This window comes from Vulpes vulpes, chromosome 3 (assembly GCF_048418805.1).
Source record: "Vulpes vulpes isolate BD-2025 chromosome 3, VulVul3, whole genome shotgun sequence".
Lineage (NCBI taxonomy): Eukaryota > Metazoa > Chordata > Mammalia > Carnivora > Canidae > Vulpes > Vulpes vulpes.
The window spans coordinates 87959235-87986942 of record NC_132782.1 but is presented as its reverse complement, the minus strand read 5'-3'; the positions used below and the strand labels follow the sequence as shown (position 1 = coordinate 87986942).

The following is a 27708-nucleotide window of genomic DNA, read 5'->3' as shown; positions in this document are numbered from 1 at the left end:
CAATGGTTCTGTGAATGGCACAAGCCCAAGAAACAGGCCCAACGCTGGGAACCCTGCTTCCTGCTCTCCAGCACCCTCCCCTTGACCTCAGACCAGGCTGACTCTTCCAGCCACCTGACAGGCATGTGCTGCACCCCTGCTCTGTGCCCCAGGTGGGAAAGGAGGGCTTGGCACCAGCCTCAGACTCCGAGAGCTTTCGACAACAGTGAGGTACTAATGATGAAGGATCAGTGACATGGCTGACACATGTCCTGAATGTCATATGCTAAATGAACGTGAGCGCTAAATACAAGGACAAGGGTCACACACAGCAGTAAATGAGGCCACCTCTGTCCCTGTCTCTGTGGGAAACGCAGACAATTGTCAAGGTGGGGTTGGTGAAGGATTGGACAGGCCTAGAGGATGGCGTGCAGGGACAGGCTCTTCCAGGAGCCACTCGAGCTACTGTCAGAGGGTCCTGATGAGGACAGGCAGGATTCAGTGAGCACGCAGTGGGTGCCAGAGCTTCTTCCTAGTGCTTCTCCTAAATGCAACGTCGGCGCTCCAGTCAGCCCAGGTGAGGAGCCTGCGGCACACCGACCCACCGAGGTTATGTGGGGGTTAGTGTGTAGGCAGTTTGGCTCCGGAGTGCATGCTCCTGGCAACCGCCCTGCACTGCCTTCTAATCTGAGGAGGAGAAACTAATGCAAATGTGGGGCCTCGGGTGGGTGAGGCAGGAACCAAAGAAGAAAACCATGTGGTTGTCACCAGAATTAGATAAAGTAGCTCCTAGGAAGCCAGAAACAGATGGGAAGTTATTTGTCTTAACTTAATAAAGGATATCTCCCCTGGAAACTGGGAATAAAGATCATTCTTAAGGGTGGAACTTTGGAAGCACCCCAGGACAGCCAGGGCCAAAGCAAGGTCGCCCGACACTGCTTCTCTCCAGCTGGGCGGTGGGGGCACAGAGAAGCCAGGAGACAGGCCTTTGGTCACAGACCAGCCACAGCCGGGCAAGCTGGTGTGGCAGAGGGCTTGAGGGAAGAGCATCCTTTGAGATGCTGGCCGACAGAGAACCCCGTAATCCTGTCTTAAGCAGGAGGGTGTACAGAAACAGAATTAGAGGAAGATACGTTCAAAGATGGTTATTATCATTGCTTAAAAATGTAGAATCTTTCCTCCTGGCAAAGTATTACCCAGATCCACTTGCAAACCAAATGGAAGTGGGCTGTTCTTGGCTCATGCAGGGGAGTTGGGGACCCCCTGGTCTCCTAGAGGGCTCCTCAGAGCCTCTGGGGTTGAAACCCATGAGATTGCAGATTGGTCTGGAAGGGAGGACAGGGGACCTGCTTAGAGGCGGCAAGGCCTTTATATACTGTAGCTGAGGAAGCCGGCAGTGTGGACCTGAGGGAGGGGGAGGCAGAGTGCAGACCGCTCCTACTTTCCTGGTCTGGGAGATGGACACAGGGGCTGGGCCTGGCCCGAAACAGAGCTGCTGCCAGAGGGGCAAGGGCAGGCGGTCTCCTCATCTGCTCTCTCAGAAGTAATGGCAAGGACAGCCAGGGGGCAGGCCAGCCAGGGACCCGAGGAGGACGGGAGCGTCATCTGCTTAGAAGTTTGTCCAGAGTCTGTGTGGTACAGAGTTCAGCACAGGACAGTGGCTGGAGGGAGGGAGGGAGGGAGGAAGGGAGGTGGGCCTAAGTGGTGGTGCACCCGGAGCATTACTGCCCTTTAAGTCCCCGTCAGCAGGCAGGTGGGCGCATTTCCCCCCATGGACAGTTGACATTACCTCAGTCTTGGGTACAGTGGAGGAATGGCCTCAAGGCAAGATCCTCTTCCCATCCTGGCCAAGCCATGGCTGGTCCTCTGGCAGAGGGCAAGGGATTTCATGCGACCAAGCCTCTGTTTTCTCATCCCTGCAATAGGAATCACAATGAGTCTCCCCCAAGAGCTGCTGGGCGCCTAACCAGGCACTGCCTGGCCAGGGCTTGGCGCCGTGTCCCGCCTGGCAAACGGTGGGGACGCGGGGCAGGGGGGCAGGCCTTGGAGCCAGGCGGCCGGCCGGTGCGGACCTCCACAAAGGAGTGCTTGTGGGTGAGCGAGGAAGTGGTTAGGCGGCCCTCGTTTCACGCCCTGAATCCGTGTGAGGGCTGCGGTAATTAGCTCCTCCTGAGAAATTCTCAGGTCCCTCAGAGAGCGGTGATTTGCCTTGCAGGAGAGGCTCTAATTACAGGAGGAGCCCCAAGTACAGCCGCCACCCCGGGCTGGGAAGTTCCGTGCTGCCCTCCGTCTGGAAACCCCGCTGTCCCCGGGGGCCCGCTCAGAAGACAGTGCTGGCTGCTGAGGGCCCCCCTGGGCAGCGCTGGTTGAGGGGCCCTGAGCATACCTCCTCCTGGCTGCCCGCTCACTGTGGCTGGAGCTTGGGGCGGGACAGAGGGGAAGGGCTCAGGCACTCATGGCTCCTCTGTGTTTCAGGCTGAGGCCCTTCACTTCCTACAAGCTGCGCCTGAAAGCCACCAATGATATTGGGGACAGTGACTTCAGTGCCGAGACGGACGCAGTCACCACGCTGCAGGACGGTGAGCCAGCTGGGACCCAGGCGGGTGTGCGGATACTGGCCCCTTCCCAGCTGCCGCCTTGGGACCCAGAGACTTGGGCTCCCAGGGAGAGAGGCCCCGCTTTCATCCCAAGCCAGGAAGGGGTCACCCAAGGGGGATCAGGCAATGGCTGGCGAGCATAGAATTCAATTAGCAGCAGACAGCTCGGGGCGCCCCGTTACAGCCTGTGGCTGTGAAGCCAACTTCAAGGGCTTCCCAAATGGAATGGAGGTTTCTTTGATTGGCTTCCAATCCCCTACGATCCATTAGCATCCTAGAAATTGAATAATTTATAGGGTCATTAAAAATAAATGTGTAAGGGTAGCTGGGTTTTGAGAGGTTTCCCCGTTTTTCCTTATTCATAAACCACTCTGCAGCTTTACCATTTGACAGAAGCACAGGTAAGTGATGGAGGTGAGGTCCCCTGAAAGCTCCAGATGGTTTTTACCCACTGTCTCCCACCTCAGAGGAGCAGGCCTGAAGATCCCTAGTGAATTTGGGTGCTGATCCTGCCAGGCCCTAGCACCAGGAGCCAGTGGCATCCAACACGCCCGGTGGTAGGCCCAACTTTTAGGGCAGGAGGATTGCTCTTGCTTAACAGATGCCGGGACTTGGATTCCAGGCTGCGAGCCTGAGCCCTCACCACCCGACAGCACTGAGTACCAATTCCACAAGTTTCCATCTTCCTCTTTTATAGCCTGGGAGCATGGCCTCAACAACATGAGGCCTCAGGTGAGCGAGGAACCAGCCGATGAGAATGCCGAAGCCCTTCCAGCAGCTTCTTGGCCTCAAGCAGATATTCCTCTGCTGCACAGCCAGGGCACCTGCCGCTTGGATAGGCCCCTCAAGAAACCATGGTTGTCTTTGTGGCTCATATTTTAATCTTACATTTAACACAGCTGAGGTTCTATTTGGAAGTAAGCGCTAATTCTTAGAAGAAAGAAGCAAACACAACAAGCTAATTTTGTTGGCGAGCCACTGAGGAAATGGCAAGCCAGTGAGCAGGACACCACAGACTCCCTTTGCCCTTACAGAGCCCCGTCAGAACTGGCCTGTTTTGAAAAAAACATCCAAGAACCACTCCAGGCTCCCAAAGCCCTGTCTTAATCCTTTGATATTTAAATCATTTCTTTTGATGAACCTATGCTGTTATCTCCCTCTTCTGAGATTTGCAATTTCTCTTCGCAGTTGACTGCATTGTGTCTGCACTGTATTGTCTCCAGAATCACAGATTCAATGAGACTGGCAGACTGCAGGGCTCTGGGAGCTCTGGGCTGGGGGGACAGGATGAAGGGCTTTCAATGGGTGGATGGTCTGCTGATAAACATTTTCCTATCATGGTGGTTGGAATATTGAGACCCCTCCCCTTAATTGTCATCCTGCGTGATACTCTGTGGACTTCAGACAGACGAGTGGGAGGCCAGGGTGCATTAGGTAGAGGCTCCCCAGAAGGCAGGATGGAGGACTGGAGTTGTGGCTGATGCAGGTGTCTCCCAGAGGCCAGGTGCTCTGGCAGGTGCAGAAGAGACTCACAGTGCAGGTGCCCGAGAGACCAAGTCTCAGGTAGTCGAGTGCGGAGGGCGTGGGAAGAGCAGCTTTGGTCTCGGCACCCACTGACTATTGGAGAACATTTGATATACAGTCTCAGGATCTTACAGCAGGCAGCCACAGAAAGGCCAAGCCAGTATGCCGAGCCAGGACCACACAGGTTCAGTGGGAGCAGTGGTAGGGAGGAGGTGTCAGAGAGGTCCACTGGATGAGATGCACGGATGGCTGCAGGATTGCAGTTTCCAGCCTGCAGGGTATATCCACGGGCAGAGCCAAACTGACCTTATCCCTCCAGAGAGCAGAGTAGAGCCGCCGCCACCGATGCCCAAACTCAGCAAGCATCCCCCAACCCCCAGCAGTCAGCTTCCCTCCATGGCAGTCACGTCCAGAGTATGAAGCCAGAGCACTTTGGCCTGGCTTGATCCTTTGTCCTCTTCAGAGCCTCTCTGAACTACATGCCTCAAAAACATGATGCCTCTCCTGGAGAGAGGGATGTGGGCTGCTGAGAAGCTATGCGACAGCAGGGGGCTCCCTAGACAGGGTCCCCAGGGAGGAGAGCCAAGCACCTTTGTGTGTCTCTGTGTGGGTCTGCCAGGGGGTGCAGTCGGGGTTGAAGGGGGTGAAGGCAGGGCATTGTGTTGTCACCTTCCCCAGGATCAGGTCCCTTCCACCCAGTTGGGCATAGGCTCTGTAGGTGGACAAGGGCATTCATGGAAGGGAGAGGAGGGAGGGAGGCGGGGATGTTGGTGCTGGCCTCCCGAGCCCCCCTCCCCTGCCAGGCCTGGGCCCTGCCTCCTTGCCAGAACAGAAAGAGAGCTGGCTCCAGAACAGCAGGCAAGTACAAGCAGACCCAGCTAATCCTCGCTTTCTTCTTTTTCGGGTTCCAGTTCCGGGAGAGCCTCCAAGCTTCATCTCTGTGACGCCGCACACCACCTCCTCTGTTCTAATCCAGTGGCGGGTAAGGGCCCGGGAAGGGCAGGGTGTTCCCTAAACCAGCGTTGGAGGCTGGAACCTGACCGCGGGCTGCCCCCCACCGTCGGAGGGTTGGTGGCAGGTCAGAGGAAACAGTGTGGTCCACAGGCCCACAGGGAGGGGGCCCCACACCATGGGAAGGAGCTTGAGCACAGCCCACCGGGGAGGGCCAGCAGGACACAGGGTTGGTGCAGAGCATCCGGGGCTGACCGTTCCAGGCTTCTGGGAAAGGGTGGCCCAGCAAGGCTTCCACAGCACAGGCAAAACCTGGGTGGTGTCCTGCAGGGCCAGGAAACCACAGCTGGTAGAGTTATCTTCTCTACAGGAATCATTCACAACCAGACAAAATGCCCACGGAGTTACTTGTGTCCTCCCTACATCCCAGGTGTTAATCCTCGGTGAACAGTCAAATCAAGGCACGTTATCCTAGACCATCAAGTAATCTTGGTGGGCCGTGAATAGCACTATGATATGACGTCGAAAGGATACTCTACCCTCTGTTTGCCTTATTTCTGATTTGGGTACTTTTGCCAACAGCAGTGTGCATTGAAGACAAAAATAACGGGAGAACTGCCCTGTCCCAGGGCAAGCCCAGAGGGTGCTCATCATGTCTGTGGGAGGGGGCTTAGCCAGGTGGGGGTGTCGGGTTCAGAGCCAGGCTGGAGCCAGGTTAGATAGGCACGGCACACCATCAGGCAGGGCCAAGGGCAGTGATGAGAATGTCGTGGGAGCTCTGGCCAAGAAGGGGAGTTCCTGAGGCCAGAATGGGGTGGCCGTCCTGGGGAGGGGGAGCACAGCACCTAGAGCTGGAGGGCCATGGGGTAGGGAGGTGGGAGCAGGTGCCATGGTCTGTGTTCAAGGCCACAGTGCAGTGAGGTCTGCCTAGGAGTGACCACAGCAGGCTAACAGTCCACAGAGGGGTCTGTGCGGCTGGGCTTCTCCCTCCAGGTTAATGAGATTGTCTAGGAGAGTGCCAGCATCACACAGAGACCAAGCAGGAGAGAGGGGACAGTTTGAGGGTCAGGAGACGTAGGGGCCCAGGTGATGCTGGAACCAAGTGCAAACTGTGGTCTGGACATGGCCTTGGAGAGGCAGAGGCCATGCTTTGCTGGGAACAGAGGCTGGCAAGAGGGGAGGGCTGGCAGGACTTCCCTTGGACAGGGAGGGGCCAAACAGCATGGGTGGGCCTATGGGCGCCCTCAGGGAGCCTGTCCTCCACGGGCCTTGTTGGCTGAGACAGAGCATGCTAGAGACCCCTCCAAGTGAGAGTTGGTGCCCAGCAAGGAGCAAAGGGGAGAGCAGTGCCAAGTCAGGAGCACCCCCTGGCTTCCTGGGGCTGCTAATGGGTGGGAAGTCAGGGCAGGAAGACCAGGGTTGGGGAGCCTACGCCAGCCATGAGGGGGCTTCCTGAACTCTTAGGTGGTGGCTCCTAACTACTGAAGGTTCCCGCTGCCTCCCCCTATGTGGCAACTCAGTGGCATCAGTAGATATTAGTTCCACTCATGTGCAGTTTGACCAGGAGTGAGGAACGCAGGTGGAAGTTCCATGCAGTTCAACTGAACAGAACCTAACACAGCTGCTCCACGAGGGACAGAGCTGGGCTCCGTGAAACACACATAATCTTTGGATATTGCTGGAGTGGCTGTGGGCCCCTTCTTCACTCTACTGCCAAGTGACGCATCTCGGAGAGAACCCTTGAAGGTGATCAAGAGACAGTTTCAAATTTCTTCCAATGAACATGGAAATTTGCTACCTGGTGTTCTGTAGTTTCTAGCCTCATCAGAGAGTGGGGACAGGATGGGCACTAGCTGCCATCCCTGCCTCTGAAAAGCCGTGTCCCCTGAGCTTATCTCGGGGCCCCAGTTAAGTGACAAAGGGCCTGGTTCTAGGTCTAAAGGCCCCAGTTTGCCAGTGGGTGACTGTAGCCCCAACAGGCCTCTCTGGCTCCCTCTTCTTCCTCTGTAAAAACAGGTCAAAAGTGACCTCCAAAGTCTGAAGCAAGGCCCATTAGGTCTTCACACCCCGGACTCCCAATAGGGCCTTTGGTGGGAGGTAAGAGACATTCCAAATGGAAATTCAAGGTCCCAAGAGCTTCTGTTTCCCACCTTCCACTAACTCAATCAACCAAAGATTGGTCTTTTCTACTGGCAAGTAGAAAAGTGCTAAATTCTACCACAAAATTAGCATTTTCTTTATAGACACGGCCTTTGACTTGCCAGTAACTAGGTAAGCTCCTTTTCTATAAAGGCAGCACAGAGGCTTGGGACAGACCATCACCTCCACACAGTGGCTGCAGGCCCCCGCCATCCTATCCACCCCCTCCCCAAGCATGCAGAGCTCCGAGCCCCGTGGTTTCGGTTGGACAGCTCTGTGAGTGGCGGGTAGCTGTACCCAAGAAACTTGGCATGTGTGTCCATCAGCTGTCCCCGTTCGGAGCCCAGTAGAACAAACTAATTGCAAGAAGCCTAGAGCAGGAGGTGGTCAATATGATGTATTGTACAAATAAATGCCTGTCAACTGCCAGGCAATTGAAGTATAATTAAAATTATGAGTAATTTACTAAATCAGAGTGAACAGAACAAAGACACTATGTTTAAATATAGATTTGCATTCCAAATGAAATGTTTCACCTGTAAACCCCCTTTTTTCCCAGTAATTTGTTTAAAAATGCGAACACCGTCTGTAATTTCAAGGCTGCTGACCCACTTAAATGTCTCCTCATAGAAACTGTCAGGTTTGATTTTTCCTGGTAGGATAATCAATCTCTGCCTTTCACAAGGTCCAGTGCTATTTGAAATCTAAGGATTTGAGCGTGTGTTCTAGACAGTGGCAGTATTGTGTTCACACTGAATGTAGCTCATAATAGACATCAGCATTTCTGAATTGGTCACAACACTTCAGCTGGCTGTTCTGAAACTTCCAGTGGCTCATATAGCCTGTCATGCAAGTGCAGTCCCCCTTGTGTGGCTGTAGACTTCCCTAAGTGGATTTTGAGGCCATTTTTTTTTTTTTAGCAAAAAAAAAAAAAAATCTTAGCAATAAACCATATCATGCACATTGTTGGACTTAGCAGAGGGTGGACTCAGTGCTGTAATAGAAGCCTTACTAAGAAGAGCGTGACCGCTGCCTGGACAGAAGGGAGTAGGCAGCGTGGCCTCTTCAGGATGTATTTAGGGTTTGTACCTTTTCTCACATAGACTCTATCATGCACAGAAGACCAGCTCATGTGTAGGGTGCCGAGCACCCAAAGGTGGACAAGACAGACTCCAGGCCTTACAGAACTTCTGTTTCCGGGATTGAGCTGTATGATGCATTGATGGGAAGACAGTGGAGGGGGAGCAATTAGCCCTGGCCAGGGGAGCTTGGAGGGACTTTTGACTGGGTTTTGTAGGATGAATGCTCCCACACACATACCCCAGATAAAAGGCAGAGACAGGCATCTGGGCATCACCCAGAGCTGTCACAAAGTCCCAGAGGTGTGACAGCCCCTGAGACTCAGCACCAGGCATCAAAGGGAGGCATGTTGGAGCCAGATTTTCTAGGGCCTCCTGCACTCAAGCATCTCTGGGCAGATGACCAGTCCAGGATGAAACTCACTGTAAATGGGGTGATCTTGAACATCAGCAAATCCAGCTCACTCCCACAGGCACTGAGTGAGCATCTGCCGTGACCAAAGCCTCTCACAGGTGCTGCAGGGAAATAGAAACAAAAAGACACAGACATGGCCTTGCCTTCGGTCAGCATGGAATCAGAAACAGCGTGGAATCAGGCACAGTATGGCCAAGGCCAAGGGCTTGGAGAACAGGTCTGTGGCTTGAAGAGAACCTTCTGTTTAGTCACAGGAGGCTCTAGAGACAATCTGGCCAGATTTCCACTCGCCATGGTTACAGAGCTGAGCCTGGGAGGGTGAGCCACCAACTGAATCCCACACTGCAAGGAGCCAGGACTTGAATCCAGAGCCTAAACATGGCCCATGGCTTCTAGAACTCTCTGTGTGGCACATGGAGCTGACACAGAGACCTACAGACACCTCCCAGGACATCCAGAGTCTTTCACAAAGGACAGATGGGTTTACTCCAAACTCTAGGAATGGAAAGTGTGGTTAAGCCCAATTCTGAGTCCCATGCAGGCAGGTCCCAGAATCTCTGTGGAGCCTCTTCTGCTTGCACCTCGAAATCACTCTCTCCTCCTTGGCTAGAAACTTTCATGAGCCCAGGATCCGTGGCCTTGGCCCTTCCCCTGTACCCGCTGGCCCCAGAATGTGTATGGAGTGTCTGCTGCCTATTGCAGAACCCCGTTTGGTCCCCAGTGACCAAACTCCCAACTTCCTGCTTGTTAATTGTGGTGAGTTAAACCTCAGCTTCTCTCTGTGTGAAGAGCGAATTACCCTCAAGCCATCAAATCTCAGGCCTCGGGATCCCTGGGTGGCGCAGCAGTTTGGCGCCTGCCTTTGGCCCAGGGCGCGATCCTGGAGACCCGGGATCGAATCCCACATCAGGCTCCCAGTGCATGGAGCCTGCTTCTCCCTCTGCCTATGTCTCTGCCTCTCTCTCTCTCTCTGTATGACTATCATAAATAAAAATTAAAAAAAAAAAAAAAAAAAAAAACAAATCTCAGGCCTCTGCCTCTACAGAGTCAGGCCCTAGGGCTTCACAGCCTTCCTGCAGGGGGTCCGACTGTACTGTGAGGGAGGCTGCGGAAGTGACCCAGTGGTGACATTGCTGTGCTGGTACTTAAATAGACCCAGCCGCTCAAGGGTCATCTGCCTACTGGCCTCTTCATCTCATGGATTCAGGTCAGCTCAGGTCCCAGGGAAGGAACTGCAGTGTGTCTCATCATTGCTGCCCAAACCCCTGCCATTGCCTCCTTGCTCCACTCGAGCACAGTGCCTGGGGGTGCTCAGCCAGGATGGCCTGAGACTCCCAGAGTACCCAGGAAGGCTGGATGTGGACAGGAGACATCCCCGTATGGTACCCCCTGAGCTCCCGTGGTGCGTGTGGTGTGAGCAGATGCATACCAGCAGGGGCTCTTCTGCCTGGTTACCCATCCTTGCTGCCGGGAAACACCAGGGCTCCAAGCTCTCCCGGCTCCCCACGGCCACATCCGGGCACCGAGCCACTATCCCAAGGGACAGAAGCACTGGGATCTGAGGAGCATGTCACTCTGCCCTCCTGGTGGGAGGTCACTTCCCATATCCTTTCTGTAAAATTTAAATGATAGGACGAAGAGAAATCAATTCTTACACATCAATTTTTTCCATGCACCATATTTCTTGAAGAAGGGGGTTAAATAAGCTATTGCAATGCTGTAATAGCCATGTTTTAAGGATGCCCTGTGGGATTAGGATTTTCATTCTCCACTGTGGCCAGTCAGAAAACCAAGCTTAGAGCTGAGGTGGCCCTCCTGGCAGGAGGTCACTTCCCATATCCTTTCTGTAAAATTTAAATGATAAGACGAAGAGAAATCAATTCTTACACATCAATTTTTTCCATGCACCATATTTCTTGAAGAAGGGGGTTAAATAAGCTATTGCAATGCTGTAATAGCCATGTTTTAAGGATGCCCTGTGGGATTAGGATTTTCATTCTCCACTGTGGCCAGTCAGAAAACCAAGCTTAGAGCTGAGGTGGCCCTCCTGGCAGGAGGTCACTTCCCATATCCTTTCTGTAAAATTTAAATGATAAGACGAAGAGAAATCAATTCTTACACATCACTTTTTTCCATGCACCATATTTCTTGAAGAAGGGGGTTAAATAAGCTGTTGCAATGCTGTAATAGCCATATTTTAAGGATGCCCTGTGGGATTAGGATTTTCATTCTCCACTGTGGCCAGTCAGAAAACCAGGCTTAGAGCTGAGGTGGCCAATTGCCTTGACCACCCTGTCTTCTTATGAAGAGACAAGTGTGTATGCACGTTGTGTATGCACACAGTCCCCTCATGATCCACGTCTGCGGGAGGCACACCCACTGACACCATATCTGGCACCAATCAGCAATAATGCTGAAGGGCCCCTACCTCCTTAGAACCAGTGTTCAAAGCAGGGTTTGAGGGACCTAAAAGCTGTTCTGAGCGTAGATCTGTGAGTGCTGCAGGGAGTAGTTTGAACACAAACCCTGTCACCAACAGCCCGTGTAAGGGAGGGTCTGGCATACTACAGTCTGTGGGCGGGGGCAGACCCCGGATGCAAGGGACGCAGGGTACACCCTCACAGTCATGCACCAGGCCTCTCAAACACTAAGGTTTCATCAAAGTTGGTAGAAAAGGGGGAAATTTAATAAAATAGTAAAATGCATAAGAGAACCCCAGCCTGTCACTTACTCCCCAGACTAGGCTTCACCACCAGTTCTCACCTCCTTTCTCTACCTGGAGAAGGCACCAGATCCCACGGGCTAAAGGCCTGGTCCCCAAGGCTGCCCCCCACTTCAGACGCCAATCACGAGTATTGTTGTCACCTGTGCTTCTGACCAACTGGCTGTAAATCAGAAATTCCTATGGCCTCCTCCCTGGGCTTGACAAATATGTCACAGCAGCTCACAGAATCAGAGAAACATCTTATTGATGAGATCACCAGTTCATTATGAAAGGATATAGCTCATAATGAACAGGAACAGCCAGATGGACGAGATGCACAGGACAAGGTATGGGGGGTTTCCAGGTGTGCCCCTCTCCCTGCATCTCCATGTTTTCACCGACGTGGAAGCTCTCCAGATCCCGTCCTCCAGGGTTTTGCGGGGGCTCATTACACAGACATGACTGATTAAAGTATTGGTCATTGGCCATCGAATGAACCTCCAGCACCTCTCCCCTCCCCAGAAGTCAGGGTGGGACCCTCTGATCACAAGGTTGGTTCTCCTGGAGGCCAGCCCATATCCTTAGGTGACATCTAAATGTCACTCATTAACATGACAAGAGACACCTTTGCCACTCTGGACCAAAGACGTGTATAGAAAAATATCTTGCTCATCTGGGCGACTACCTAGATATTCTTCTGATAAGTCACAACATCTCAATGCATCGCTGCAGCCTCTGTTTCCATGCTCACGTGAAGCTCTCCCTGTGGGTGTGTCCAAACTTCCCTCCTCTTAGAAGGACCTTTGGGTGTTCTTATTGCCTCAGTATTTGTCAAATGATTGCTGGATACTAAGTTGCTTCTCAAAATATGCTTTGTCTTCATCTATAGCAACTGATAATGTGGAACTTCATCAAAATTGGTAGAAACTTGGACTCCCTGTCTGAATTAGCTATTAAAATACCTTATTCATGTTCATGTGTCCAAAGTTTGCCAATACATTTGCAAACAGCTTTGCCATTAGTGACCTCCAAGCTTGAAGGTAGTCCCGTTGTTTTGGGGTGTCATTGAAAAGACCCAGAGAGACTTTCCTTTGGGGCTTACCGAGGGATTGGCAGCCTGAGCATGTATTTGCTCAGGATTGCATATATGCAAACATCTATGGCGGGTAGATTTCTAGAAGTGTGTAATTGCAAGTGCGTTGAAAACTTTGATAAATAAAACCAAATTTCCCTCCAAAAAAGAAACCAGCCATTTGATTAGGGCCCTCCCTACTGCAGTGTGACCTCCTAACTGCATCACTTCCAGAGACCCTGTCTCCATATAAGGTGGCATCCAAGGGTACTGGGGGTTAGGACACCAACATTATTTTTATAGGGGACACAGTTCAACCCACAACAAGGGGGTTTTTCTGCAACAAAGCTGTGGCCTCTACTGTGGGACCAGGACAGAGTTTACTAAGGCACTGGGGGCACCCTAGAGACAGCAGGATAGGAGTCTCAGGAAACTCAGTGTGCATCCCTGTCCCTGGACAAGCTTCATGACCCTGCTGGCACCAGGGTGCTAGGCATGCACTTTGCTCATCTGTCTGGTCACAGCCTTGATGGTTCTTGTCCTTATTTGCTGAGTATCCCAGGGGAGAAAGGGGTCCCAGAGACCCTGACCGCCGACTGGCACTATGGTGGCTGCAGCCTTCCCCAAACTCATTAGTCAACAGAAATTGACAGGAGGGAGAATGTGGGCTGGGCATCCCCGTGAGTGGGATGAGCATCCCATCGTGGGTTAAATTCTGAGCCTCAGGGCCTGTCTTACCACTGTTCATGTTCCACAGGGTATCTAAACATCGAATGAGCACTTACCCTACCCTAGGCCCTGTGTATGCCAGCCGACATGGGAGGGGCCACAGGGGTTCCCGCTTAGGTCTGAGTCAGGGCAGAGTGGGGGTGACCTGGTGTGCAGAATAGTAAGTGGGCTGCCACGAGCCTGGGTAGCCATCAGAGACAGTGTGGGGCCAGCCAGTGGATGATGCAGAACCAGCCCATATGCATAGTTCCCCTTGAGTTCTGGGTTCACCGGGCAAGGGCAGCTTCCTCACCCATCTGCGACCTGGGCCATAATGCCCTGCCTTAGCCCGGGGCTCATACAAATATTCGGGCTGCACATGGGATAAGATGCCCAGTGCCCACACACAGGCGCCAGAAAACCCAGGCTCTCAAAACCTGACCCTCTACCTGGAGCTCCCTGCACTCCTCTTCATGAACATGGCACCTACCTTTTTGTCTGCAACCAAGAACCATCTGTTGGTCTGCAACCAAGAACCACTGACTTCCTCCGCCGTTGGCTGATTCAACTTGAAGCAGAGGTGGCCATGCCCCGTGGGCTGACCATTACATTATTTGCAGCCTCCTAGAGACGAGAGCCTGAACGGCCTTCTTCAGGGATACCGGATCTACTACCGGGAGCTGGAGTCAGAGGCATCCGCAGCCACTGTGTCCAAGACACTCAAAACCCCTTCGGCTTTACGGGCCGAACTCACAGGTGAGACGCTTTCCCCATCCATCCTTGCACAGGCGCCGCACTGCGCACCCAGGAGAGCAACCTTTGTGCATGTTCACTACCTACAAGGCATGGTGGGAAATGCCCTGGAGGGTCAGAGGAGACCTGGCTTGCCTCCAGTGAGCACAGCCACTGGAGTGGACAGGTCTATGGGGAAGCCCAGGCATGCACAGAGAGGTGGTGGCCCATAGAGGGCTTCTGCGCTTTGGTGGCTTCCACCCAGTGCAGAGATCAAGGGAGGCTTCACAGGGGAGGAGGAACCATTTGAAATAGGTTGTCAGGGGGAAGGGATTTCACTGAGGACACAGGGAAGATGTGATTTACAAGGCCTGGGAAAGCTAAATGGTCTAGAGATGGGGAGAGCCAAGGGGTTCCTGGATGGAGCCAGCGAGGAGCACCTGCCTGCATGAGGCTGGTGGGGGCGTGCAGGGAGGGAGGAGACAAGCCAGGCCCTCCAGGGTCATCATGTTGCTGCACCAAGTGGATCAGTAGACAGAGGACCAAGGGAATGGAGAGAGGCCGTCAGTGCCGGCTGCACTGATGGGGTCAAGTCAGGGGGCTCCCTGGCCTCATGGCGCATGCACAGCCCTCATGTGGAGTGGTGGCTCCTCTTACCCAGAACGATCCACCTGCTTAGCCATGTTCCCCAGTCCCCCTGGCTCAGGTATGACTCGGATACCACAGCAGCTGGGGCAGCTTCCGGAACTTCTGGAAAGGCCACTGGCTCTCCCCCATCCTCCTCTCTCAGGAGGTCAGAGGGCATCCCCCAAACAGTGTCACAGAAGATCTTTCTTACCCTTCAACATCCTTGTAGCTTCAGAATGTGTGGCTCAGGGACCGCATCCCTGTTCTCGGCTACCTCGCACCCCAGAGCAGGCTGCGCCTTGGGCCTGCTGGGGCCACACAAGCCGCAGACCGGCAGCAGCCAGACCCTGCCTATCCCAGGAGTGGTGCCGATCCAAAGAAGTGGCTCATTTGTCTCCCATGCTCTAGGCCACACACCCCATCCCCACCCCCAGGAATTCCATGCTGAGAGCCTGACAGTATTTCCCTGGGCTTTGTAGTGAAATCATAACAACAAAGTGAGAGGACCCAGGATGCGGTTAGGTCCATACACCTGGCCTCAGGCGCACTTTGTGGCTCGCTCACCCCCATCAGAGTAGGGCTCTTACCTGAGCACAGGTAAGCCAACAGCTGTGCCTGCTGCCTGCCGCAGGGTATCTGGAAAAGTTACCGCTCTGGGGGAAACCCATTTCTTGTCTTCTTTAGTGTTATTTGCGTTATGTGCCAGATAACTAGTCTGATCCACTCCGTCAGAAGGTGAGCATGGGCCCCACCTGTCGCGGGCCGGGCTGCCCGGCTGTCCCGGGAAGCAGCACAGGAAGCCCAGAGAGCTAATGGGAAGTGTAGAGGCTGCGGTGTGGACAGGCAGCCAGAAAGTGTAGAGGCTGTGGTTTCCGAGCCAGGCGCCAGCCCTCCGTTCCTGCAGACATCATTTGCAGTAACTGTTCCCTGCGTGCTAACTGCCTTTCTGCTTTGCTTACCCCTAATAGCCCAAAGCAGCTTCAAGACCGTGAACAGCAGCTCCACGTTAACGACATATGAATTAACACGTAAGTGCGCGCCGCCTTCAGCGGGAGGCGCCGTGACCGCGGGGCAGGCTGGGGCCAGCGCCAATTGGCCTCTCAGTGGACCAAGTGAAAAGCAGCTTGGATTAATGGCTCTAATTTCTGGAACTCCCCCTTTCTAATGATGCTCCTCAACGCACCAAACCATCAGGGAGACAGGAAAGGAAACTTCTAGAAGCAGAGACTGGGAAGGTGTTTTCCTGACAGCTGACATTTGAATTTGGGAAAGTCCGAAGGAGCCAGATTGCCTGTCTGGTTCCCTTCTGCTTTTTCCTTTTACTCTTTATTTAATTGTGTTAGAACATGCGTAAAATTTACCATCGTAGCCATTTCTGAACATACAATTCAGGAACATTAAGCCCGATCGTGCTGCTGTGCCACCATCAGCGGCCACGTTCGGGGCCCTCCCCATCTCCCAGGTGAGGTGCGGTCCCCGCTAAGCCCTCACACCCTCCTGCACCCAGCCCCTGGCGCCCACCGTCTCCTTTCTGTCCCTGCGCCTGAGGCCTCCGGGGACTGCACGCAATGCCTGTGCTACCGCGTCTGGCTGCTTCCCCTTCGAGCTTCATCCCTGGGGGGTGCAGACAGGAAGCCCTTCCTCTTCAAGGCTGAGTAGCACCCCACAGCGTGCACTCACCCCACGTTGGCTGCCCGTTCATTGTCCCTTGCCTCTGGCCATGGCACGCTGCTTGTCCTCTCGTTCCTGGTCCTCAAAGGGCTCCATGGTCCAAATGCAGGGCTAAGGGGGCCCCACAGTGTGACTCCCTTCCATGTGGCGAACTTCCCAGGACTGGAACGTGAACAAAGGAAGGGAGGGAGAGGAGCTGGCCGTTCCCAAGGCCCTACTATGTGCGGGCACTCTTTCAGGGCTTGCCAGCACCATCCCCTTGCATCCCCTTGCATCCCCAGCAGTGCCGGGGTAGCTGGCCCCGCCCTGGTGGCCAGGGTGGGAAGCACACCAGCCATCTTCAGCTCCACACTACTCCCCCAAACATGGCTCTACCGTCCCATGTCCCCATCCAGCCACCACTCCACCCATCACCTTGTCTCCTGCGACGTTCCTAATGCAGAAGCAGCTTAGAGAGTCAGAAGCCTGGGTTCCAGAGATGAGGCTTCCCTGGCTGGGCCTCACTCCCGGCTTTACAGTCAGGTCATGAAGAAGGAGAGGGACCTGACCACGACAGTGTCCATGTCCACCCTGGCTTGTCTCAGTTGACTCTGAGGAGCTGCACAGTCCCGGATGGGCACTGACAGGCCAAGCCGTTGCATGCACCCCAGAAGGCAGCCCAGCTTCAGCAAGGCTGAGAGGAGGAGAGGGAGGGTCCCTGCCCCACTCTGCGGGCACATCCCAAAGCCAGCGGGGGCAGGAACCTGGTGTTCCCATTCACTGAACCTCTGCTAACCAGTGGTTCCCTGGGAGGCAACATCTGAAGCCTGGCATGAGTCACTATTCGCTCAAGGGGCCACACCTGGGCAGGAGCGCCCCCCCCCCCCACAAGCCAAGCAATGAAGAAGCAATATTAACCAGCAAGAGAACCTTCCAGAATGTTTAGGTTCCACAATCAGCTACTTTCACCCTGTCGCTCGTGCTTGGCCTGTGTAACCCTATATACGTGGCTTTACACGCCCTTGTGTTCCCAGGACGTGGTTGTTAAAAACTCAGAGGCCTTTACGTTGCCGGGATATTTCCCCCTTAAATGCTGGAATCTTTCTCCATCTGTTCTTATGGAAAGAGTCCAGACCAAAGGCAAGCCTGCATCAGGCTGTGGCGCCTCCATTCTTTCCTCCGGGAGAGGACCTTGCTGCCACCTTTATCCTGAGCGCAGAGTGGGACAGGTCTGCTGCTTAGCACCGTGGCTGTTAGTCTGGGGCCAGGGAAGGAGGAGGCCACTCCGCAGGCCCCTGGGGATCCCCCACGGCCTGCCCCGGGGTTCCTGGGCAGACATGGACCCCCTCCGTGTGGTTCCAAGGCAGGGAGGTGATTCTGGGCCAGCTGACCCTGTCTCCTTCCACCTGTAGATCTGAAGAAATACCGGCGCTACGAGGTCATCCTGACAGCCTACAACATCATCGGCGAAAGCCCGGCTAGCGCGCCTGTGGAGGTGTTCGTTGGTGAGGCCGGTAAGCTCCGGGCAGGGGTGCCCTCCGGGAGGCCCGGTCTGGCACTCTCAGGGCTCAAGCAGTGTGCCGGTGTTGAGGTGCTGGCGGGCCAGGAGGTTCCAGGTCACTACTGGGAAGGACGGGATCTGCCAAAGGCTGGGCCGTCCCGGCAGCCAGAGAAAGCCGTCCAGTCTTGCTTTTAGACCAGAAGGTTTATTTAAAACCCGGAGCCCTTGTGAGTACCAGGACGTGCTCCAGGAGAGAAGCTGCTGCTTCCACGGGATTCTGGGCATGTGGGGACCTTGGCCTCTGCCAGGGATGTTTGTGCTCAGTCACCCACGGTCCCTGGCAGGGCCACAGCAGTGGCCCGGCACCCACGTCAGCCTGACCTCCTGGTAATGGCCCCTTCTTGGGTCTCTGAAAGCCATATGGATCATTGCTTACACCCCTTTTAGATAAGATGCGACCCCTGAGTTTGTTTCGAGGCCTGTCCCTTCTCTGGAGGCTCACAGAGAGACGTCATGTCTTGTTGAGAGCAGATTGGGCTCCCTTCTCGCCTGAGGGCCCTGCCCACTCCCCTCTGCCTCTGCCGGGGTCCTGCTTGCATCAGCTGGGGCAGTCGGGAGCGTGCTTCAGGCCAGGAGTCAGCGGAATTCCCTCTGAGGACAGAGTCCCAGACTTGCCGGAGATGGAGGTTCGGCCGCTGGGCCAGCCTGCAGAAACGAGTCAGGTGACCTTTTGAAACTTAGAGATGTTACTGTTAGAAACCAAATGACACTCCTGGGGGTGTAACTTAGCAAGATTTTTCTGGAATTGTCAAGCGACATTTGCACCAAGTGAGAATGAGTGAAATGAGATGTGTGGAGCATAGCTTCCGTTGGTGTCTCTGTACGTTTGTCCCCAGGGGTTAGTCAGGGCCTGGGGGGTGGGGCTGGGCAGACGAACCTTGCCTCAGAGAGGAGCCCACCGAGGCCGAGCAGGAGCATGGGCTGGGAGGGGACATGGCACACATTTTCTGGAAGGGCAAGGCTCCAGTCCTATCTGGCATCTAGGCCCATGTTGGCCACCACAGGGGTGGGTTGAGGGGGCACCCAGCCGGCTGGCTAGAACCCACAGCACTTGCACTGCCCAGCAGTGACCTGCTCTCAAGGCCTCCGGTACTGGAGGTAGAGCCGGAGTCCTGAGTCCCAGGGGCGAGGGCAGATGTTCAGAGGAAAGGACTAGAGCCAGGGAGGCCCCAGGAGCCTGTCAGCCAGCCAGGTCGCCATGGGCCTAAAGCCCAGCTGCGTGCTCCTTGCCGCGTTAGCAGGTCGGTGGTCTCTGGGTAAAATGCCTGCAGTGTGAAGTCTGCCGTCCCCACCACCCCGAAGCACCACTGTCAGGCCCCACATGGGCAGAGCTTCCCCTTCCCAGAGAGAGGCCCCGTGGCCACCAGCTGTCCCCCCTCCCCGTCCCTCTTCCCCGGTGCCACAGCCCCGAAGTGACCCTGTGAATCTCCAGTTCTGAACATCCCGCCGTATTTGTGCTCTTGTGCTGGCTGCTTTCACGAACACATTTTTGAGGGTCGGGTCAGAGTGCGTGTCCACCCCTCGTCCCTTCTCACGGGTGTTGGGGAGCATTCCGCTGTAGGCATGCACCATGTTTTGTTTCTCTCCATCCATGGATGAACTCTTGGCTTGTCCCCGCCATCCCGGTTCTGTGAGGAGAGGCACTAGGAATTCTCTAGCAGCGCTGAGCTGACATCACATCCGAGCAGACAGGAGGCTCCGTGGAGGCTGCAGCCAGGGCGGGGGGCGGGGTGGGGGGGCGAGCCAGGCAGGCCCTGAGGCCAGGTGCTGGCTCCTCCTGCTCCCCGAGGCCCCTCATCACCCTGCCTTCTCCGGGAGGGGTCCTCTCCCCAGCTCTTCCCTAGAGGCCCTCCTCGGGGCCGCCTCCCCCTGGCATGCACCTGCTCCACATGCTGTCTCCCCACATCTCCCACCATCAGCCTCCTGGGTCCTATAACCTCCAGAAGGGAAAGGGGGCCCTACCCATCCAGTCTGGGCTCCTGGGACATCTGACCCAACGCACTCGCTCTGAGGAGCCAGCTGTGTCGCTCAGTGCACCTGCAGGAGGTGCTAAGAAGTGCTTTTAAAGTATCCTGAGCAGTCTTGTACTCAAAGTGCGTGGAACACTGCTCACCCTCATAACGCAGTTCCTCCTGCCCCAGCCCAGGACCCGACTCCGGGGGCTTCTTCTCCAGGAAGCTCTCTCTGAGCCCCTCCCCAGGTATATGTCCAGGTGTCTTCCGCTGTGCCCAGACTCTCGGGCACTGTGAAAACATCTCTGCCTTTCGTTATCGGATGGGACTGTCTGGTCTTCCTCCTCATGGGACCACCACCACTCATCTCAAAATGCTCCTCATTCTGAGCTTAGGACTGGAGGGGACATAAATGCCTTTACTGTCCTGCAAATAGAGGTCCCCAAACTCCCATGAGGACAAGGCAGGAGAGCAGCTGCAGGATCCTGGGAAGCCCCCAGATGGGATGAGACAAAGTGGGTGGAATTCACAACTCAGAGCAGGTGGGAATAAGTTGGGGAGGGGGGGACAGAGATGCCTCATCCTGAAGCAAGGTGACAAGCGATGGTGGCATCTGCCCCATGAGAGCTGTGACCCCAGGACCCTTGCTGCCACCCACACACTTGTGCAGTGGGTGTGTCTCTCCATTGAGTGTCCTTCCCAAGCCTCCTACAGTGCCTGGGCAAGGGGGGGTGCTGGCCAGGATGCAGGAGCACACTCTTGGAAGGCAGGCAGGTGGAATGCTGGCCCTTGAGCCCATAGGCAGCAGCGGGAGCAGGGACCAGAGAAGCCTGCTAGGATCTGTGCAAAGGGGACTCTCAAAAGAACCACACAGGAAAAATCGGATGCTCATGGCCCTGCAGCTCTGCTCCCCTCACACAACCTCAGATGGGTGCAGGGATGGAGTTAGGGAAGGAACTTGTATGTTGGCTCCTTCCACCAAAATGCAGGTGCTCTGAGTCCTTCCAGTCGAGGACTCAGAGCACCGAGGCAGAGCAGCCCAGGGGACACCAGGAGACGGTGTGTTGTGCACCCTGGGGGAGAAAGGGCAAGACCTGCCTGCCCATGTCAGGTGGACACAGGCACTGATCTGCTCTGGGCCTTGAGATGTAGATCCCAGGAAGGAGCAGGGCCATGGCCCCGGGTGCTGAAATCAGGAAGTCTTTGGTATTTGGGTGGAGAAGACAGGGAAGCAGGCTTCTCAGTGTACATGTTAACCACTCTGGAGCCGCAGGGGAGTCCACCATGCATAGTGGGCTCTCAGTTACTGAGCAAGTCACTTAACCACTCTGGGCCCCAGCCATTAGGCGGCATGGTACATGAGTGCTGTGAGCTAAGTCTAAGGACACTGAGGTCTGCATGCTGACTCTACCTGCCCCTAACACACTTGTCCTGCCCAGAATATGACCGCACAGGGTGGATCAGTATTTGTGAATGACAGATTGAGACCCTGGGTGAGGTACTTGACTCCCCCTGGCCTCATTTGTAAAGCAAGGTGTTTATAGTAGGCCTCTGAGTCTAGCCCAAATATGCAATGTTTAAGTCTGTTTCACCGTATGGAGACAAAGTAATTTTGAGGAAATTTCTCATTGAAATTGATATCTGAGCCCAAGCATTAAACTGGTGAAAATTACACATCAGTGTGGACTCCAGTTTACAGGAGATAAAAGCCCAGCCCAAACAGGCTTAAGCTGAAACAATCATTTCTTAACTCAAGTAACAGAAAACTTGAAGATCCTGGGTACAGCTTCAAGTATGGCTGGATCCAGCACCCTAACTGGCTGGTTTGATGTCCCCTCTTGGCTCCACTCTCCTGTCAGTTTGCTCCTATCTTGGTCAGGCTCCTTGTCACGGTGCCCCTGCAACTCCAGGCACCAGGAAGTCAGCTTCCCTTCAACAATGTCTGCAGAGGAAACCCACTGGTTCTCCTGAGTTTGCCTATAGTGACACGCCCATCTGCAGACCAGATGCAGTGTCCAATGGCCTGAGGTCCCCAAAGGCAGGTGACAATGTCATCTCTACCTGGGCCATATGAACCAAATGGAAGGGAGGATCCCGGGGGAATTGGTGCTTCCTGCAGCAGTGTGCATGGCGGTGTTTGCCTAGTGGCCAGAGCTGCTTCTGAGAAAGGTGCAGAGACTGTGTGTATCTGGGCACAGCTGCTGTCCCAGCAGTCCCCAGTGATGTCTCTAGGCCCATCTGTGTGTTCCCAGGTTCCAGGTGTTGCCCACATTCCAGCCTTCAAGCCACGTGCTACTCAAGGATGGGCCCCTACATTCAGGCTAAGGCTACCCTCCTGCCCTGAGACACGGGTGGGCACATCAGCCCCCGCGGTGTTTCCAGGCCTCCCAGGCTACTCTGCCCTGGAACAGATCCTGGCTGTGTCGCCTGGAATCCCTGGTCTTGCCTCCCATCTCTGGGAAGATCCCCAGGCTTCCTCAGCCCAGCCTCAGGGCCAACACCTCGGGCCAGGGGCCGGGGCTGCGGGTGAGGAGTAGCGGTCTCCTCCTTCTCTCCAGGCACAGCCTGTGCGTTCCCTCCTCTGCCCGGAACACGTTGTACACACAGCTTTCTGCACTTGCCAACTGTGGTCTGCCTGTGCTCTCTGCTCCACGAATCAGAAAGCCCCTCCAATTCCCTGCCCCCCGCCCCCGACATCCTCGGGACTCTGGATTGCCTGGATCGCTGTGGCAAGGGGTGGGGAGGGAGGGACACGAGTGGATCAGAAAGGAATCTCCTTTCTGAAGCCTGGCGCCCCTGCTCAGAAGCACAGACACCAGAGACAAATGACAGCATGCAGCATCCCAGAGGGTGGGAACCTGGGGCCAGGGACCCATGGGAAGTTCCCAGGGGGGAGTCTTCAGCCCCAGCTCCCGTTTGCCCTGTCACCCCTGCCCATTCAAGGAGGATAGACATCTGAGGACCCAGGAGCTCGGAAACCATGAGGGCTTCTAATAAAACACAGCACAGTAGACCTGACTGGCCCCAAACCAAGTCCAAGGCTTTTTATTCTGACTGTTGTTCTGCTTTGACCAGAAACTGACCTCACCCTGAACACTCTGTGGGGGCCAGCGGGGGCAGAGCACTGTTCGCTGCTCGGACGGTGGGGATTGTGGAAGCAGAGACCACCCCACCCACACACGCTGCTGCCAGGGAAGGGGCATGACAGCCCCATTCTCACAGAGCAGGGGCCCCTCGTCCCATCGGTGCCTGCCCTGGCCTGCCACCCCAGCTACCCACTCAGGACCTGGCAGCCATGGACTCCACTCTGCTCCCATCTGCTGCCGACGGCCGCTGCAGGGGCCGAGGGCCAAGGGCCCTGGAGCTGGTGGGCTCTTACCAAGCTGTCTGATGGGTGTTGCTAGAGCCCCTGTGAACTGGGGTGTGATTCCTGAGGCAGCAGGCCCAGGTGCCTCTGTCATAGGGTCATGGTGAAGATTCAATGAGACTGAGCATGAAAGGTACTTGGCCTGGTGCCTGGCCCAGGGATGCACGGACAGGTGTAGGTCCATCTGCACTTTGGGGGGTTAGGGAGCGGCTCCTGACAGCGTCTAGCGCTGCTCCCCCTCTGAGCCTCGGGCCAGCTCTACAGGCAGAATGTGCTCCCTCTCCCAATTCAAACAAGGCCCATCTACAGAGCCAAGCTGGTCGTGGCAGAGGAGAGGAAAGCCAGTGTAAACCCCAGAAAGCTCTGGGCAGATGGGGTGATGGCGGCCAGGAGTAGTGTTGGCCCAGGAAGTGACTGAGGCAGCCGAGTGCTTGGCCCAGGCCTGAGCTGCTGGCCCGCACACACCTGATGCTCAGAGCCTGGCCATGGGCCCAGAACTGTGGTCTGGTCCCCGGATGATGGGCCACACTGCACAGTCCACAAAGTCAGTGGTCAGTCCACTATGCCATTGGATGGCTTTGTGGGGCCTCCAGCTATCACTGGGCACGCAGGAGGAGGAGAACTGTGGGCCCCTGGGGAAAGTCAGGCTGCCGTGGAAGGGAGGGGTGCATGGGCAGGGGCCTCGTGGGGAGGTGGTCCTGCTCCAGGGCAGGAAACACAGGTCAGTCTCACCCTTTGACTTTCTACCATGAAAAGCTGCCATCATAGAGATTGCCACCTAGAGAAGTAGGCAAGGGTGGCAGGTCACCACTCCCAAAGGCTTCCGGCACACAGTAAGCCCTAGGCAAAGCCAGACTGGGACTATACCCCCAGGTCTCATCCCCCTAGAGTCAGCATGGCCAGGCCTGTGCAGCCCTTCTCTCCTGCCCACTGCCCGAGGCCACCTATTCCCCTGAGTCTGGCTGCTGTGTCTCCTTCCCTCCGTGAGCGTCTCCAGCACCTTCCTATGAATGTGTGTGAATGTAACCCATGTGTGCCTACCTGTTCATGGAAGCTCTGAGGGCAGCCACAGCCGCTCCTGCTCAAGGAAGAGGCTAGAGACTCCTCCACACCCGCCAGTCCCCTCTGTCCCGCTGGTCCAGGGCATGGCCTCTGCAGGGAGCGTGGGGCACAGCCCTTCGGCGGACAGGGTAGATGCCTCATCTTAGCCTCCAGAGGCTTCTCCAGATCTTGCCCCTTACATCGAGGTCTGGCAGTGGTGGACCTAAGTCAGGTCTGAAATGGCAGCTGGGGCCTCCTCCTGGGGCTGGAATGAGCAGGGACTCCAGAATTTCTCCATAGGAGGGGCTTGGGGGAGCAGGCAAGTGGAGCTCACTGCTGTATAAGGAATAGGAGCCAGGGCCAGGTGATGCCTCCCCTGGATGAGGCAGGTGGTACTGGATGGGGTGGGCTGGCGCTGGGTCCAGGTGGTGGGAACCCTTGCAAACCACCCCTGGGGTTACTCCAGCTGTTTCACGTGGGCGGGGTCACTGGTGCGGGGTGCCAGGTGCAGGGCCTTGCTGTCATAAGTGAAGCCTCTGTGAACACTGTTGTGAATCTTTTACAACCTCGCTGATTGTCTCCTTGGGAGAAAATACCAGAAGCAGAGTCCCTGGCTCAAAGGACAGGAGCGCTTGTTGCCTGGAGAAACTTAAACTCATTGACACTTCGTGCAACGGGGACCAGGACGGGTCTTATGGCCCCTCTGCTTCCACTTTTAGATCTCGGCTCATCTGTCAGGTGAAAATCTATCTCCCTACTGTTCCATCCGCAGACCCTTAAATCACTACTCTGCCATTAAATGCCCGTGACTGTACACGGTGACGTTTCTCATGGGGTCTTAGCATACTGGAGGGGATTGTCAGAGCTCTGTATGCATTAAGGACATCCCGTCCGACCCTACTTGTGGCCCGTTGTTTCCCCTTTCTGTTGTTTTTCACTCATTTTAGTGTGTTAAAATTGTATGTTCAAACCCGTCGCTCGGCTGCATCATCTCCTGACCAGGAGCCCAGCAAGTACCTGGAGTGTCTCCCAACTTTTCACGGTTCCGTTTTCCCATAAACTCTTTAATGCCTCCGGATTTGTTTCGGTGCCTGGTCAAGGGGAGCTTGTGGGTGGATGGTTTTAAGAGACGCCGCCCCAGGACTGACCTCTCTTCCCAAGGTTCTCGAGCGCATTTCAGGTTCCTGTGACTTGCGCTCCCCCTGGTGCCGCCAACCCCGCTGTCACGCCACTTCATTATACGTTCTTCGTCTACACTGGTGCTTGCCCTATTTTTTGTTTTCCAAAACTTCTGAGCCGTTTTTAGAAACTTTATAATCATTTTGGCAAATTCTGCTGGTGGTTTTACAGAATGTGTATTATGTTCTAAACAGGCGGGAAAGTGTGCCTTGCGGTCATCTTGCTGGCTGTCCCTCTCTGAACTGCCCTTCACACCCCCCCCTCCACTTCACCTCCCTCACTGGAGCTGCACTTGGCTCCTCCCCACCGGTCACCTGCTAGACTCCTCCCCATAGTGTTGTCACTGTGAGCCCTGTCAGCCCGACAGCTTGTGCTTGGCCCACGTGTGGCAGCCAGGCCCCGAGGCCCACCTGGTTGTCGAGACATGGCAACTGTCACTTCAAAAAAAAAAAAAAAAAGATTTGACTGGTTCCTCCTCCAAAAGAGGGAGTCAGGACTCTCTCCTAAGGCCGGTGGGAAGCACCTATGAGAGGTCAGGTCAGCAGCCCACCCCATGTGGGACCTTTGTTCTTTGTCACAACTTTTGCCAAAAGGGAACACATACGGTCACATACTATAGTCATCTGGGTGCTTTAGGGACCATTTAGGTCGCTCTGGGCCTGAGTGTCGCTTCACAAGACTGCAAAGCATCTTGGAACGTGTGGTTGGCTCATTTTTAAAGAATGAGAAACTTACTGTGAACTGTGAGCCCTACCTTTCCTGTAAGTCCTGGGTTTTTAATTGCTGCTGGTTGGAAGAAGAGAGAGATGGCACCGCTTCTCGCTGTCTTAGCTCCCCCTAGTGACAAGTAGAGCTGGGCTCCAGCCTCAGGTGACAAGAGAAGGCTTTGGAGCTCTGCTGGCCTGAGACGGTGTGCAGCCCAGAGTCGATGGCACTTTGGCCCACAGCATCTCCCTGTCATCACCTACCGTGATCTCCAGGTAATAACTAATGTGTGGGACGCAGAGTCGTGACAGCATGAAAACACGAAGCGTAGGTGATGGGTCCCGTCTCTTGTGCGGCGGACTGCATGGTGTGCAGGTGGAGACATGGACTCACACACAGGTGATCACAACAGAGCAAGTATCTGCTGGGACGTGACAGCCTGCTGTGTGCCAGGCAGGATTGCTGTCTTTGGCTCCCAGATGAGCTGTGGATGCTCAGAGGCCATCACTCAGTCTGAAGGTGCTGGGAGCTCCTGGGGCTCCTTCTCACCCGCTGGGGCTACAGCATGTGGTTTACAACCTTGATGCACAAACTCCTGAGGAGCCATGGCCTCTGAGTGCAGACTGGAGAGTCCCCACAGAGGGGCATCCTCTAGCGTCGCTGCGCCTGACCCCAGCAGGAGGGCAGATATTGGTAAGGGAGTGGGAAGCATGCCCATCCTCTCCTCAAGCCAGGGAGAGTTGTGAGGGACTGCTCTGGCCTTTGTTGCCTCCTCCAGGGTGTCTTCAGCATCCCATACTCCAGGACACCCCATCCTGAGGCCACAGGGGAAGGAGACAATGGAACCAAGCAGCTGTGCTGGTTCGAAAGCCCCTGCAAGTGCATGGGGGGATGGGGTGCTGAGCAGGCGAGGGGGTGGCTGATGGAGGAGGGACCCCAAGACTAAGCTGGCAGTGCAGCCAGACACGGCCCTGGAAGAGGGAGCAGGAAAGGAGGGCACTTCCCACAGCCTGGTCAGTGCTGGGGTGCCATGGGGACCCATGGAAACCTCCAGAATCGCCACAGCCCCCCACTCTCCCCACCCTGTGCGGGGGATCCTTCCCCAACCTAGTCTCATCCCATCCCATTTCTGTTTCAACCCCCCAGTAGATCCCCCATTGTCTGTAGGGGAAATATAAAATCTGGTCCTGAGACCAGCACTGAGACTCTTCCTGTCAAGCAGCATCTCTGGCCACTATGAGCGTCACCTGGTTCTCCAGCTCTGTGTGATCCTCTTCTGTGCCATGTGCTCCCTGTGCAGCCTCCTAGCCTGGATTACTGCCTTCCCTAGTGGACGTGGGGCCTAGGAAATGTTGGTAGATAAATGACATTTCTAATAACCTAATTTCCATCGATGTAGGAAGGTTATAGAGAATATTCGAAGGCCTAATGCTTTCTTTGGAAAGGATCCCAAACATCACGCAATCCAGACACCAAGTTCTCGGCCAGATTCTCAAGACATTCCTCTCAGTACCACATGGGTGATGGGTGGAGACATCTTTGCTGAGAGCCCACTCACTCCACAGCTCAAGAGGCCCCTGAGCAGGGAAGACCCGCTCCTGCCCTTAAGCAACCCACACTCTGGGCGGAGAGAGATGGCCTCTCCTGGGATCTCTAAGTGGATGAGGGTGTCCAGGGTCAAGCCTTATGGACTGTGGGGCCTTCACACCTTACAGAGCCCCGTGTG

At 55.2% G+C, this 27708-nt stretch overlaps 1 protein-coding gene across 3 annotated transcripts in view; it reads left to right on the top strand.

Moving 5' to 3' along the window:
• Positions 1-27708, top strand: part of SDK1 (sidekick cell adhesion molecule 1) — an 885268-nt gene that overhangs the window by 807704 nt on the left and 49856 nt on the right. For 2 of the 3 annotated variants that reach the window (XM_072753252.1, XM_072753254.1), the window contains exons 31-35: positions 2455-2558; positions 5012-5082; positions 13789-13924; positions 15496-15555; positions 17590-17691. In XM_072753252.1, coding sequence (XP_072609353.1) covers positions 2455-2558; positions 5012-5082; positions 13789-13924; positions 15496-15555; positions 17590-17691 — 473 coding nt within the window. The remainder of the gene's footprint in view (positions 1-2454; positions 2559-5011; positions 5083-13788; positions 13925-15495; positions 15556-17589; positions 17692-27708) is intronic. The other variant, XM_072753253.1, reaches the window with a different exon arrangement.